General features: G+C 42.3%; 1 protein-coding gene across 3 annotated transcripts in view; it reads right to left on the bottom strand.

The window, feature by feature from the left end:
- Positions 1-14,489, bottom strand: part of BORCS5 (BLOC-1 related complex subunit 5) — a 41,543-nt gene that overhangs the window by 11,305 nt on the left and 15,749 nt on the right. For 2 of the 3 annotated variants that reach the window (XM_082223352.1, XM_082223351.1), the window contains one exon: positions 8,498-8,655. In XM_082223352.1, coding sequence (XP_082079478.1) covers positions 8,498-8,655 — 158 coding nt within the window. Of the gene's footprint in view, positions 1-125; positions 178-8,497; positions 8,656-14,489 lie in introns of all 3 variants that reach the window. The other variant, XM_082223353.1, reaches the window with a different exon arrangement.

The raw sequence follows: 14,489 nt of genomic DNA, 5'->3' as shown, positions 1-14,489 counted from the left end.
AATGGTGGCCATGATGTACACAAGCCTAAATGGCCTGGGTTTGGCATATAAATCCTCTTCCACATTCCTATGAGTCATCACAATCTATAAAGCTGTCCAGGAAATACTTAGGGAAAGTCTCTCACTTCTGGAATTCATTTCACCTGGAGACTCACAGAAACTGGGCCTCTTTGTTTCCTAAGAAGAAGTGAAAAACTTTTCATTCAAATGAGGAAATATGGAATTTAAACAATGTAAATTAAGGGTTTTGATAAACCTAGCCATAAATCAAATGGACAGAAAATTGGAATTTAAGGGCAAACGTTCAAGCAGATTAGCTTATGAACCTGGTCCCCCCACCAAAAAAAATTCAAGGCACATTTCAAGGTGCTGGGTTTGTTCTACCAGCTCACAGCTGCTGCTGTTGCTGAATTTGTTTAATTTATATCCCACCCTTCCTCCCCAAGGAGCTGTGGGCTGCATAAAGTTTTAGGCCTTACGCCCAACACTTATTGGAGACCACCTGCTTGCTTTATTATCTCACAACTGTTAACAGATCAGCAGGAACTGCTTCCTTGACTTTACCATTCAAGAACCAAGTTGGAACAGCAACAACACAGAGAGAGGTCTTCTCCTAGGCTGCCCTACAGTTGTGGGACTCTCTTCTATTGGAGATTTCTCAAAACCAGAGCTTGGTCCAGAAGAGGGGGGCTGGCATTCTTTTCCTTGAGAACTGGAGATTTTGTTTGGTTTGTGTGGTGTGTAGGTTCTTGTTTTTAACATTATAATTCACTCCAAGGCTTTGGAATGAGGAAGGACAGACTACTAATACCTGAGGAAATGAAAGTTTGGTTAAAACCTAGCTAGTATCTATTCAACAATCCTGTACACATGCTAATTTCCAGAGAGAGTAAGAAGAAAGCAGCAGCAATATCTTCTCCTCCCCTTAGCACATTATTGACAGTAGCATTTTAAATGCTCTAGTAATGCATTTATGTGCAGACAGAAACTCTGGGTACTTGTGATCCAATCCTCAAATTGAAAATGCACCAGGATTGGGAAGACTAGGGAATCCTGAGGGCTGATAAATACAAAAGAGTTCAATCTGCAAGTTACCTTCTGTGCATGGTAAGGGAAGAAAGTGCCTTCAAACTTCCGGATCACAGAATTGAGTTTTCTCTTCAAATGTAGGATTCTGAACTTAATTTGAAGTTCAATACAATAAGAAACATGGCAAGCAAGCCAACCAACAATACACAACACAAAGGAGACACAAAGTCAGCCAAGAAGCCTTCACCCCACCGCTGAACAGCCAGGGTCAATTGAAAATAGTGTTTTCCTGGATAGCTACCAAACAGATGCCTTTCATCTAGGTTTATTCTCTAAATCCAAATCCAGCGCCTTTTCTTCCACTTATGTAGCTCTATCTTGACCACAACTCAATACAAAGACATCACTATACTGGTACATTTACAAGAAACCTCCCTCCTAATGCAGTGCCTTCTATAACTAGGGCTGTGTACCTGCTCTCAGTCTACCAGAACACAGGCTATGTCTCAGGAGCTTCAGCTTACAGGAAAAGCAAGTTTCTAATTCTTGTGGCTATAAATCTACATATGAAGGTGTGACATAAGGAGGAATCCCAGAAGCCAGAGAAGTAGCCAAACAGGTTTTCCAATAGTTGAGTGAGAATTAGGATCACTGTCCCGTATAGCGCTTTTTTAAAATCTGTAATTAGCAAAACAAGAACAAATAATGCAAAACTCTAAAAGTTGCAGAACTGGGCAAATTAGGAAAATTTGCATAACACATATGGGTTTTGGAATTCAACTTTTCCTGGAATAGGATTTTTATTGAGAGTATGAAGAACCCTGAGTAAAATATTGTTCCCGAACATCCTTTCCTATGACTTCTTTAATGAAGAAATTATATCTCTGCAGATAATAAATATCTAAGGACCCAGCCAGCTATCAAAGGGGTCTGCTGGCGGTGGGGGGACCCAGGATCCAGCTTTCTGGCTGGAAAATATTCCTTACCACTGCATTAAAACAATAATACATGATCCACCATAATATAACAATTCACAATAATCACAGCAACCAGCCATCTGGGTGAATGGTATTAATGACCAGGAAATGCCTGAATAAACAGATACGTTTTCAAGATGTGCCGGAAACGTAATTCCATTGGCGCATAACTTATTTCTAAGAGGACGCTGTTCCAGATGGAAGATGCTACTACTATGAAGACCATCCTTCAGCATGATTTATTTTCTGAAGGCTGCAGTACTAGGAGGCCTTCATCTGATGATCTCAGGAACTAACAGGGTGGTCTTCCCTTGGCTATCTGCCTCCTAGATCACCAGTTTTGTGTTGTTATCCATTTCTTTCATGGGCAAAGCCATGATCTTTTAATATTCTCTAGAGCCAATATAAGCACAACTATATTCTTATCTGCTGTAACTTCCTTCCACAGGTCTCTCTGAAAGTAGAGATTTCTTGAGTGCAAATCACTGCAATTGTTCATCCTGGAATTGTATGCTGCTAAACATAAACCGAATACCAGCAAGATGTGGAGGAAGCAACAATCATGGAAGTCTTTTATATTCATATTTCTCACCAGACCATATGTCATCTCTTTTTTCCCTAGAAAAATAGGTACCTGTACTCATAATGAAGTTGTTACAGTAAGTGTTACACTTTTTAACCCCCCCAAAAAAACAAAGAGGTGTGGGTACTGCGTACCCTTGAGTACACCCTGGGGGGGAAGCAGTGTCTATATGTCATTTCATTTTGGCTTCCGCTGCTAGTCAAAAACTACGGCTACATGGTGCAGTCCCAAACCACAGTATTTGAGGGTTCATCTGGTAAGAACTGACAGTAGTTAAGTGTGTCAGACTTGCACTATTAATTATTGTTTCCTTCTAGTTTTATGACTCTCTCTTATTACCTACATTTTTTACTTTTATACCATGCACACCATAAAATTTTAATAAAATTATGTTACTATCTCTCTCTCTCTCTCTCTATATATATATATATCAGTCTACTACTGCCACAACAAACGTCTGCCTGAAGATTAGTTTCCACTCAATAATAATAATAATAATAATAATAATAATAATAATAATACAGTGGTACCTCAGGTTACATACGCTTCAGGTTACAGACTCCGCTAACCCAGAAATAGTGCTTTAGGTTAAGAACTTTGCTTCAGGATGAGAGCAGAAATTGTGCGATGGTGGCACGGCGGCAGCAGGAGGCCCCATTAGTTAAAGTGGTGCTTCAGGTTAAGAACAGGTTCAGGTTAAGAACGGAACTCCAGAACGAATTAAGTACTTAACCTGAGGTACCACTGTACAAGCTGTTTTGTTTCCCTCTGTTGGCAGATAGACTTCCCTGTTAGTTCTCTTTTTTTTATTTTTTTTTTTTTATAATCATATTTATTAAAATTTCCAATAATAACAGAATAGAAAAGATAAAAAAGATAAAGAAGAAAAAGAAAAAGAGAGACTAGTTTAGACCCTTCTTTTCATAGCCTTCTTTCTGGGACTTCCTCCTTCCCCTCCCGACTGTATTCCCCTTTCCCTAAGTTGGTTCCACAAGTTCTCATCCCCAAATTTAAGCCTAATATATTTTACTCATAAACCAATTTAAATTTACACAATCTTAACATCACTCCTCGTCTTATAATAAAACAAAATTTTCCCCCCAAGATCAGCTCTCATTCCTTCCACGAGTTCCCCCTTTCTAAAAAAAGAAAAAACGAAAACATATAGGATCAAAGTTATAAAGGATATAAGATAAAATATATAGAAAAGTTCAAAAAAATTGGTTACAAAGCCTTTGGATTCTAGGATTCCCCCTCCCTTCCCCGGTTTTGATTCCCCATGTCCATTTGTCTATATGTTGTCGGCCTGGAGATCTTAAGTCCACAGCCAAATTTTTCTCAGTCCATCTTGCCGGTTTCTTCAGATTTGGTTGTTTTAATAATATTTAACTTCATAAATCCAGTCTAATAGAGGCCTTTAATTTTCCTTAATCTTTTGTTGCTCCTCCCGTTGTTCTTTCCGTGTCGTATTTAGTCATTCACTCTTTTATTTCTTGTTTTCTCAGGTTTCTGTCTTGTTCAGCTGTCAAAACATTCTTGTTTCAAAACTTAGTGTCTCTACAGAGGTTTGTTATTCAGGGACAAAGACTTACGTCCAGTTCCTTTCTTGCTTCAATAGAAGATTCTATTGTATTATGGTCACCTCTGTAGACAAAATAATATTTCAGTTCTGCAGCTTTCCCAGGAGATAAGACCTATGCACATCCCAGAGTAGTTTTCCACATACGACACTTGTAATGTCCCGAAACCCCTCTAGGGGGATTGCAATAACTTTATATCCTCTAGTCCAAAAGTCAAATTGTTGTTTCTTTTTCCCGACAGTTTATATCCATATTTATATCAAATTGTAACAAAATTAACCAGCAAAAAACTTGTAGCAAAGTCCTCTTTATATTTTCCAGCTTTGACAGCTCCTTTGACAGCTGTCAAATTCTCCATCTCTCTTCGCCAGGTTCTCCGAATCGCCCCGGTTCCCAGGGGGGGGGGTTGCCTTTTTCCTCTCACCCTCGACTCTTCTCCTCCAGCACAGTTCTTATAATTCACATCGTGGAGTTAGTAATTTTTGTCATCAATAAACTTCTAAATCGATCTTGGTTTCTCAGTCCTTGTTTTAGCATGTTTACAATCAGGGAGGGGACTGACTTCCTTTTTGGATCCCCTCCCGCTCGTGCCAGATCCGGAAAAAATTTTCTTTTTTCCTCCTTTTATACCCGATTGCCCAATTACTCACGGGTTGTTGTTAATTGTCCGAATTTCCTTTGGAAGAAGCCAGCGCTCTCCGCCGGATGGCATGCGGCTGCGCCCGGCAGGGGAAGCGGAGGACTCAAAGCACCACGCCACTCCCCGGCGCCCGATCCGTAGCCTTTAAAAAGGCTCCTTCACGAGCCGGGAGGGCGATAACGGTGCCAGCCGAGTCACCATGTCCACGGGAAGTTCTCTTTTTTTATTTTTTTTAAATCATATTTATTAGAGTTTCCAATAATATAGAAATATAACAGAAAAGAAAAGATAGAAAATATTTAAAACCTTACTTTCATTACCTTCTTTCTAGGACTCCCTCCTCCCCCTCCCGACTGTATTCCCCTTTCATTAATTTGGTTCCACAAGCTCTCACTCCCAGTTAAAAAAACTTAATATGTTTAACCCATTAACCAATTTAAATTCTACAATTTTACCATCATCCCTCATCGTTAACAGAAAAAGAAAAAAGATTTTTCCCCAAGATCCACCCCAATTTCCTTCCACGAATTCCCTTTTTTAAACATGTCAAATCAAAATACCATAATATACAAAAGTTATATAAAGAAATAGAAGATAAAAAAAAAATATATATAAGAAGGTTCAAAAAGATGGTTACATAGCCTTTGGATTCCAAAACTCCCTCCTCCCTTCCCCGGTTTGGATTCCCCATGTCCATCAGTCTATATATTGTCAGCCTGGAGGTCTCAAATCCATGGCCAGATTTTTTCCCATTCCATCTTGCCGGTTTTCTTTTAACTTATTTATTTTAATGATGTTTAACTTCAGAAATCCAGTCTAATAGAGGCCTTTAATTTCCTTGGTCTTTGCTGCTCCTCCCATTGTTCTCACCGTGTTGTAGTTAGTCCTTTGTTCTTTTTATTCCTTACTTTCTCAGGTTTCTTGTCTTGTTCAGCTGCTAAAACGTTCTTATTCCGAGATCTGGTATCTCTGCAGAGGTTTGTTGTTCAGGAACAAAAACTTACATCCAGTCCCTTCCTTTCTTCAATAGAAAATTCTATTGTCTCCTTTTAATGTAAACACCTCTGTAGACAAAATACTGTTTCAGTTTTGCAGCTTTCCCAGAAAATAAGTCCTGTGCGAATCCCAGAGTGATTTTCCACGTACGACCACTTGTAATGTCCCGAAACCCCTCTAGGGGGATTGTAGTAACTTTGTATCCTCTAATCCAAAAGTCAAATTGTTGTTCCTTATTTTCCGACAGTTTATATCCATATTGTGTCAAATTGTAACAGAATTAACCAGCAAAGTCCTTGTAACAAAGTCCTCTTTATATTCTCCAGCTTTGACAGCTGCTTTGACAGCTGTCAAAGTCTCTGTCTCTCTTCACCAGGCTCTACGAATCGCCCCGGTTCCCAGGGGGGGTTGCATTTTCCCTCTCACCCTCCACTCTTCTCCTCCAGCACAATTCTTGTAGTTTCCCATCGTGGAATTAATGATTTTTATCAGCAATAAACTTCTCTTTCGATCTTGGTTACCCAGTCCTTGTTTTAGAATGTTTACAATCGGGGGGAGACTGACTTCCTTTTTAGATCACCCCCGCTCGTGCCGAATCCGAAAAAAAATTCTCACGGGTTGTTGTTGATAGTCCGAATTTCCAATGGAAGAAGTCAGCGCTCTCCGTCGAATGGCATGCGGCTGCGCTCGGCAGGGGAAGCAATGGACTCAAAGCACCACGCCACTCCCCGGCACCCGTTCCGTAGCCTTTTAAAAGGCTCCTTCACAAGTCGGGAGGGCGCTAGCGGTGTCAGCCGAGTCCCCATGTCCACGGGCTCCATGCCCGTGGTTTTTAAGGGTCCCCGCGTCGCCGGCGCGGTAGGACCCAGCCCCTGCCGAGCAGACTCCCTCCGGAGCTCGGAGGGAGTCCGCCATTCGGCGATGGCGCCAACCCGGAAGTCCTCGTTAGTTCTCCACTCAAACTAAAAGCAAGAGCGGTCACCATCAGAGAGTGACAGAAAGATGAATCTAGTCTCAGGAAGGTTTACGGGCTTTATTTGAATTAGCACAGTTTCTTCAAGTTGGCAATTAAAGAAATTGCTGGATATCGAAGTAATCTAAGTCATCAACATCTGCAGATACATTCACACCTTGTGTAATTAGTTGGCTTCAGATTATGTGTTGACCAAAATACTTTTAAAAAATAAAAATGGTTCACATCTGAACTGGGATTCAACCCAGCATGAAATGATTGCAGGCATTCAATAAATGCAGTGAATCACATTATTGTTCATCTAGCCATATGGAAGTTCTGAGTTGTGAGTCATGCTAACTATGGATCTTGGCTGCCCTGTATGGAAAGCAAGTAAAGATTAAGCAACCACCCAATAAAAATAGCATGTTATGTTCATTGCTTATTTTAAGAAAGGGAGAAAAATACAGTGGTGCCTCGCAAGACAAAAAGAATCCGTTCCGCGAGTCTCTTCGTCTTGCGTTTTTTTTGTCCTGCGAAGCAAGCCCATTAGCGGCTTAGCGCTATTAGCGGCTTAGCGGATCAGCTGATAAGCGGCTTAGCGGCTTAGCTGATAAGTGGCTTAGCGGATCAGCTGTTAAGCGGCTTAGCGTCTTAGGATCAGCTGATAAGCGGCTTAGCGGCTTGGGAAAAAGGGGGGGAAAGGAAAAAAAAAACCCGCAGGAACTCGCAAGACATTTTCGTCTTGCAAAGCAAGCCCATAGGAAATTCGTTTTGCGAAGTACCTCCAAAACGGAAAACCCTTTCGTCTAGCAGGTTTTCCGTCTTGCGAGGCATTCGTCTTGCGGGGCACCACTGTAAGAGAGAAAAGAGACAGTGGTACAATATGGTTTGCAAAAGGAAGTTGGGCAGAAACACTGATCGTGACATTTGCACAATTATTACCTGTTTAGAACAGAGTATGTTGAATTGTGTAATACAAGCCAATGATCTAACAATCTAAGTGATAACAACATTCACTGGTCAATGATTTTCTCCACATATTTGCTCAAATGCAATATTAATGCCAACTATCAAGCATCTACAACAGCTAGGATGTACACAATCAAGCAACTGGTCAGTATTAACAGGAGTTTATAATCTAAAACAGATGATACACGAAGAAAGTAGGACTGCAGCTGAAGAATGGGAAGTGCAGCTTGCTTTGATTTATCTAACTTGTATATCACTTTTTACTAAAAAAATAAAGTCTCCATGATGTAATTTACAATGCAATAAAGTGTAATAAAAATACATTAAACCAAGCAAAATATCAAAACAAAAGTGATGACCAAAATGCATACGACAGCCTGGACTGAGGATTCCTCCTCTCCATAAAGGGGTTCCCTCAATAAAGCTGCTAAGAGGGGCTTCCATGGCTGAAGAGGCAGATGGACCTTTGCGTGGATGGAACTGAGGAAAGCTGTGACAGAAGCAGCTTAGAGCGGATGTTGGTGGGAAGAGGGGTTGAGCGGGGCAACGCAACTAGTGTAAATAGGACTTTAACCTGCTTTAAACTACTGTTCTCTCCCCCAGAGAGACATAATTATAGAGCAGTTTTCTCCAGTCATGTTACAAATAAGAGGTGGGGGGAATAAAGTGGGAAAGCTGAAGGGCTTTTCTTGCCTCAAAAGGGCAAGAGCTGTTGAAGATGGCTTCACAGAACCCCCTTTGCTTCTCCAACCCCAGCATATTCCATACCTCTTTGATCCGTTTGACTAAAGCATTTTGGTCAAAGGCAACCGCTTCTGCGCATTGGTGAAGGTGGTCTTGGTATCGCAGGCAGAGCTGTAGAACTTGCTGAGAATCCAGTTTCTCCAGTTTTATGTTGGTAGGAGCTGTCTGCCCACTGAGAAGACCTAGAAGAAAATTGACAGCAAAGGAATTTACTAAAATGGCTAACAGCAGAACTAGCAAAGGGATTGGTGTGATCAAAAACAAAACACATGTAACAGCATCTCCACATAAATCCCCAGTTGTAATCAGCCTGTTCTTAGTGCCATTTACCATGTTACACAAAGACAAATCCAGAAGCAGCTCAACAGCTTACTGGTGATCTATCATGTAGGATACAAAGGCCTTCAAAGCACCTTGCAGGCAGCAAGACACTGCTAAAATGGAGGGGGGTAACTGCGTTTGCACTGCGTTAGATGTGGGAAACCTGCCTGCAATGGGAACTTGAGTAAACCTGATACTGTATACGCAGCTTACACAAAATCGAACTCTACCCTCTGCCCATCAGCTGATGTCCCCCACCCATCAGAGTGCTGTCAGCTGACTGACCGGGGGGTGGGGGCATGGTATTGAAAAAATGACCTGATGGACTAAACACCTCCGAATCACCACAATGATTTTATCTAACTCCCTTTTCCTTTCTTTCTTTCCTTCCAGCCAGTGCATGAAGGGTGTTTTGCAAAACTATTATTGTGACTCCAAAGAAACCAGACCATTTCTGCTGGGGTGGTGTTCTTGCCTGTTTATAGCATTTATTTCTTTATTGTGTTTTACTGTGTTTTGTCAGGCCACATGTTGTATACAGTGGTACCTCTGGATGCGAACGGGATCCGTTCCGGAGCCCCGTTCGCATCCGGAAGCGAACGAGCATGCGCGTGACGTCATTTTGACCATCTGTGCATGCGTGAACGGCAAAACCCGGAAGTAACATGCTCCGTTACTTCCGGGTCACCGCAGCACACAACCCGAAAATACTTATCCCGAAGCTACTTCAACTCGAGGTATAACTGTATTGCTTTGGGCAGAACACTCTCTGGAGTGACTGACACTTGGGCAGAACACTCTCTGGAGTGACTGACACTTAGGTAGTAATTACTCATCATGCATGTAAAAATCTTCCATTAGGAATACAGTAAGCCCACAACTGATGCACATTTAACTTGTGTGCATTCAGCTATACACGTATGGCAAAAAATGTAAAAAAGGGGGGAAGCAAAAGAGGGTGGAGTTAAAAAAAAAAAAAGGCTTTGGCAATCCCGCCTGTCATTGAACCCAATGGGCTTTGACTACAAGATTTTGGCTTTAGGAGCCAAACCCCAGGACATCACCCCACGTAATTTGCAAGAATACTCTACTCATGCTGCTAGAAAAAATTGTTGAAATTGTTGCCTCTTACATTAACAGGAGAACAGTAACACTATTTCCTTGCTTTATTCGTTTTTTTAAAACAGCAACATATTCTCAGCTTTTCCAAGTGTCTATTTGCAATCATATTCTGGGAGGCAGAGACAACATGGGTGGCTGAATTATAAAAAGGAAAAGCCATGCAGAAGGTCTGCTAACAATCATATTCAATTTCCCCTCCCCTTCCCCACATTCAATAGTCATAAAGCTGTTTTACTCTCTCACACACAGCACCTCTGGCTATTCAGTTTCTAAATAGAGCGAGGTAGTTTAGACTATTTATTCCCAATGCAGTGTGCTGTTAGAAAGTGCTGGTGCCACATAAATTAAATTACATATTTAAAAAGCCTCTTGTGGGCCCACCCACAGAAGAGGGTGCCTGCTGGGTCACTACATCATATACTGTACTTCTCTACCCTAATTGCCTACACTGAATCTTCCCTTCCTGGGATCAAGTAATTCTTCCTGAGTCCAATCAGGAAGCACTCCGCCATCCCTTCCAGAGAAACACAGGGGGGGGGGCTCTTTTGGGGGAGTCTCATTTGTACTTTACCTTTACTCACAAAGTAAACGGCTGTGGGGGCAAATGTGAAACTGTGCGTGCAAAATTTAATTCAAAGGGCAAAAGTCCCCGGGAATCGTATGCATCTGTCCCCTTATTACTTACGTGCACTGTGCAAGATTTAAATGCCTTTCATGGCAAAGTGCACATTTTAACAAAAGACAAGGCACTACAAAGAGCATGTGCAATGTACCCTTTAGACCACATAAACCATTAACATGACAGCAACTTTGGCAATGTGGCCCAGGTAAAATAATTTGCACAGGGAAATCTATAGACATCTAGAGGGCATGTGGGTCAATGGCACTGGAAGCTTAAAAACCTGTGCCACCAGGGGCCTGATCTTCAGCCAGGAACGTGACCCGGCTGTGAGGCATGAAGGCCGCTCCCCGCAAGGCCCTTTCCACCTGGACTTGGGGGTGAGGCCCACACTCACCAGCCCCACTATGTTAAATATGTATTCTGTAGTTGACCTCCTTTGTTAATGTTTTATTTTGAAATCTTTAAGAAAATATTTTAGTTTTCTGTTATGTTGCTTTGACTGTATACTCTGTATTTGACTTTCTTCAGTTTGTTTTATTTATGTTTCATTGAATTAATATGCTGTAAACCACTTTGACAGTCTGCTTAAAAATATAAAGCAGTATAGAAATTTTAAAAATAAAACAAATAAAAATAAAACTAGTTTGCCAAACAGCCACTGGGGAGCTGCTAGTGTACCCTTCCCCTTGAACCTCCACTCCCGCAACGCCTTGCTGTCATGGCTTTACAGATACTGCTCCGCCACTCTCTTTTGTTTGGCGTGTGTCTGGATGCCTGTCTGTAACTTGGTGGCAGTGGCTGTTTTGCCTTCCTGGGCTTCCACTTGCCAATGCAGACACCTGACATGCCTAACGGCCATAATTGCGTTGCTGCTCACAGGGCGCATACAAGAAAGTTTTAAGGGGCTTTGGGGTCTGTGCCTCATCTCACAAAGGAGAAAGTGACAAAGCAGAAAAATTATTTAGGAGTAGGGGCTTCTCAGGCCCAGATGCCAGAGGCTGGCTCAAGCTATCAGGTGCCCAGCTGACTACTCACAAACGGCAGTTGCCATGAGTTTCATAAGCCTGACCAAATTTTGCTGTTGAATTTTGGCAATTTTGCTGGAGTGGAGACTTAAATCAGGGCAGCCCCCAAAATATCACCGGACAAAAACCACAAAGAATTATGCAACTTTAAGTAGGAAGTTCTGTGCCATGGTTATACTATGGCGTAGAAAGACAGCAAAAGCACCCCTAATTTTTGTATATTTATGTACTCAAAGCCTGCAAACAAAGCAAGCTGCTTTTTTGTATATAGTATGCTCAAACAAAAATTATGTCTACAATGTTATCCAGTCCTCCTTGATTCCTTTTCCTGCCCCCTTCCTTCACCCACTCCCTGCTTCCCATGTTATGCTGTTTGTGCAGGGGGGGGGGTCCTGCTCTTGCCAAGAGTGACCTCAGCTCATTCTTATTTGGTGATACACAGGAGAATTTCACTCAAGCAAACATTTGCAAAGTTTCAAAGTCTCAAGGTTATTGGCACCTCGTTGCTGGCTACATTTGCTGCTTCTTTTTCATTATTCTTTACTTGGTTTGCTCATGCAAGAAGTCATTATACTGGAAGAAGCATTAAAAATAAAGACGTGACACTTTCAGGTCCCTGCACCAGTCTTTAGGAGACGCCTTTTGTCGGGAATCAGGACTCGTTCCCCCCTCGCCCCACCCCCCAACAGCAAGTGTGACTTTTGAGTCTTTTTGCATCAGGAATGTGCAATACTGAAGCAAGAGATGGTCAAAAATGCAATACAGGACTACACCCAATATTAAAACTATTAAATAAATCACCCTCCCTATGAACAACATTTTTACAAGAGTCAAACTGTCAGGGAACTGCCGTCGGCTCAGAGGTGAGAGATAGAAGGGCAGTTGTGTCAGAGGGAGCCTCCGAAAATCTTGCAAAGCAGTTCCTCTTCCGGCGAGGAGGAAAGCCCCACCTCCAGTCGGGAAGAGGTGCAAGGACCAGAGGATGCTGCTGGGAGGGAAGCACGCCCTTGCCATCGCCCATCCTGCGCAGTAGTTTGAGGTGCAGGGAGGGGCGGAAACGGCTGGGAGTAACGAAACTTTTATGTTGGGGGAGGTACAAAAACAGACCACTCCCGGATTCTGCTAGCGACTGAGCCAGACATGAACTTATGATGCTCTTCACTGTAAATAGTTTGCACCAAAATAAAGCCTGTAAAAGACCGGCTGGAGTCCCGCCTGGTTACTCTTGAGCAACCGCAACAGCCATCTGACACAAACCAAATCATTTTATGCAAGTGCAAAATAAGAGTTATGAAGTCCCTACAAGACGACACAGCAAAGGAACTGGTCACTATTCATTTGCACATTTAAATAGCAACAAGCCTAAAATAAATACCTAAAAATTTGACTAGAGGCAGAACATTTAAGGCTCATCATAGTTATGACCATATTCCCAGCACACTACGAAACTGATTTAGTAGTTTCTCACTAACTTGGTAAATCTGTGTCTGGGCTGTGCCACTTCTGATTGCTCATATGACTGAATGTTATTTCATAAAAAAATATCCTCCACAGAACTCTAGATGGGGGGGAGGGGCAGAATGGTTTGAGCTAGCTTTCTATTTGCAAGGACTCTTTCTCTTTTTGCATGGAGAGCACTGAAGTGTGTGAGGCCACAGCGGCAGGCTGAAGTTGCACAGTTCAGACACAGCCTTGCCAGCCGATGGACAACACAAGACCAGCAAGAGGTTGTGTATCCTTGTCTTCTGTTGCTACAACAGCCCCCGGCTACACACACTGCTTGTCAGGTAACAATTCTGGACACGTACAAGTTCTCTGACTATGTAGATCTATCAGGATTAGACTTGCTGGATGCAAAAGAAAATTAAGAGGGGTATTACTGTCTTGATCATATCAAGGTATTTTTGAATACCATTATCCCTTGCAGGCACATGAAAAATTGTGCAGCACGTTTTAGCGAAATGTCTCAATTTTTATTGTATAGGTAGCAAAATACTCCTACAATGCCACACTTAATGAGTAAACTAAAATTTTGGTGAAATGAAAGGCAATATCACCTGCTGCAGAAGAATTTAAATCTTTCTTGCAGGAAAACTGTCCAAATGCTTATTTAGGGCAGAGACGCAGGCAGATGGGTGAGGGTGTGCAGCTCAGGGGTTTAATGATCACAACAGAAATACTGAGAAAAACTTTCTCCATCAGCACTCTCTCTCTCTCTCTCTCTCTCTCTGTGTGTGTGTGTGTGTGTGCATTCTGCTAAGGCAAGAACATTACTGGCCTACGGAGAATGAGCAGAATTTCAATATATACAATGCATAAGCTTCAGAGGGCAAAGTGACATTTCTTCAGAATCAGGTTGGCTTCAACCCTCAGAAGTCTGAAACGAACACCAACAGGGATGCGTTTTGACTTCAGCAGCACACCAAAAGGCCAGCATCTTTTCCCATCTTGTACAAGTTGTTGCACTCTTAAGTTTCTAACACAAGAGCTGCTTTATCTCATTTTTTGCCCCCTTTGCAGCTAACAAGAGTCCTGGGAGAGGAGGAAGTTAATCTGAATCAGAGGAAGCACTTTAAGTTTTGCAACATCAATTTGACACTGTCTTCATCTATCCCTTCATTCCCTCACAATGTCACCTCACAGAACCATAGAATTGGAAGGGACCACAAAGGTCATCTAGTCCAAACCCCTGCAATGAAGGAATCTTTGACCCAATGTGGGGCTCGAACCCACGACCGAGCTCTACTGCTATATTGCCTGAGCTATCCCAGGCCAGGCCGTCATGCTGCGTGGCAGGTCTGGAAATGTTATCTGAGTGCTCCCACTATCAGCCCATTTCAAACTGCACTGCTTCATTGCCATTATGGCCTTTGCATTGCGGCCTCTGCATGGAAGCCAGTATTCAATGGTGCAATGCCCTATGGCA

Source organism: Podarcis vaucheri, assembly GCF_965113315.1.
Source record: "Podarcis vaucheri genome assembly, chromosome: 5".
NCBI classification, from domain to species: Eukaryota; Metazoa; Chordata; class Lepidosauria; order Squamata; family Lacertidae; genus Podarcis; species Podarcis vaucheri.
This window is presented reverse-complemented; position numbering and strand designations above follow the sequence as displayed.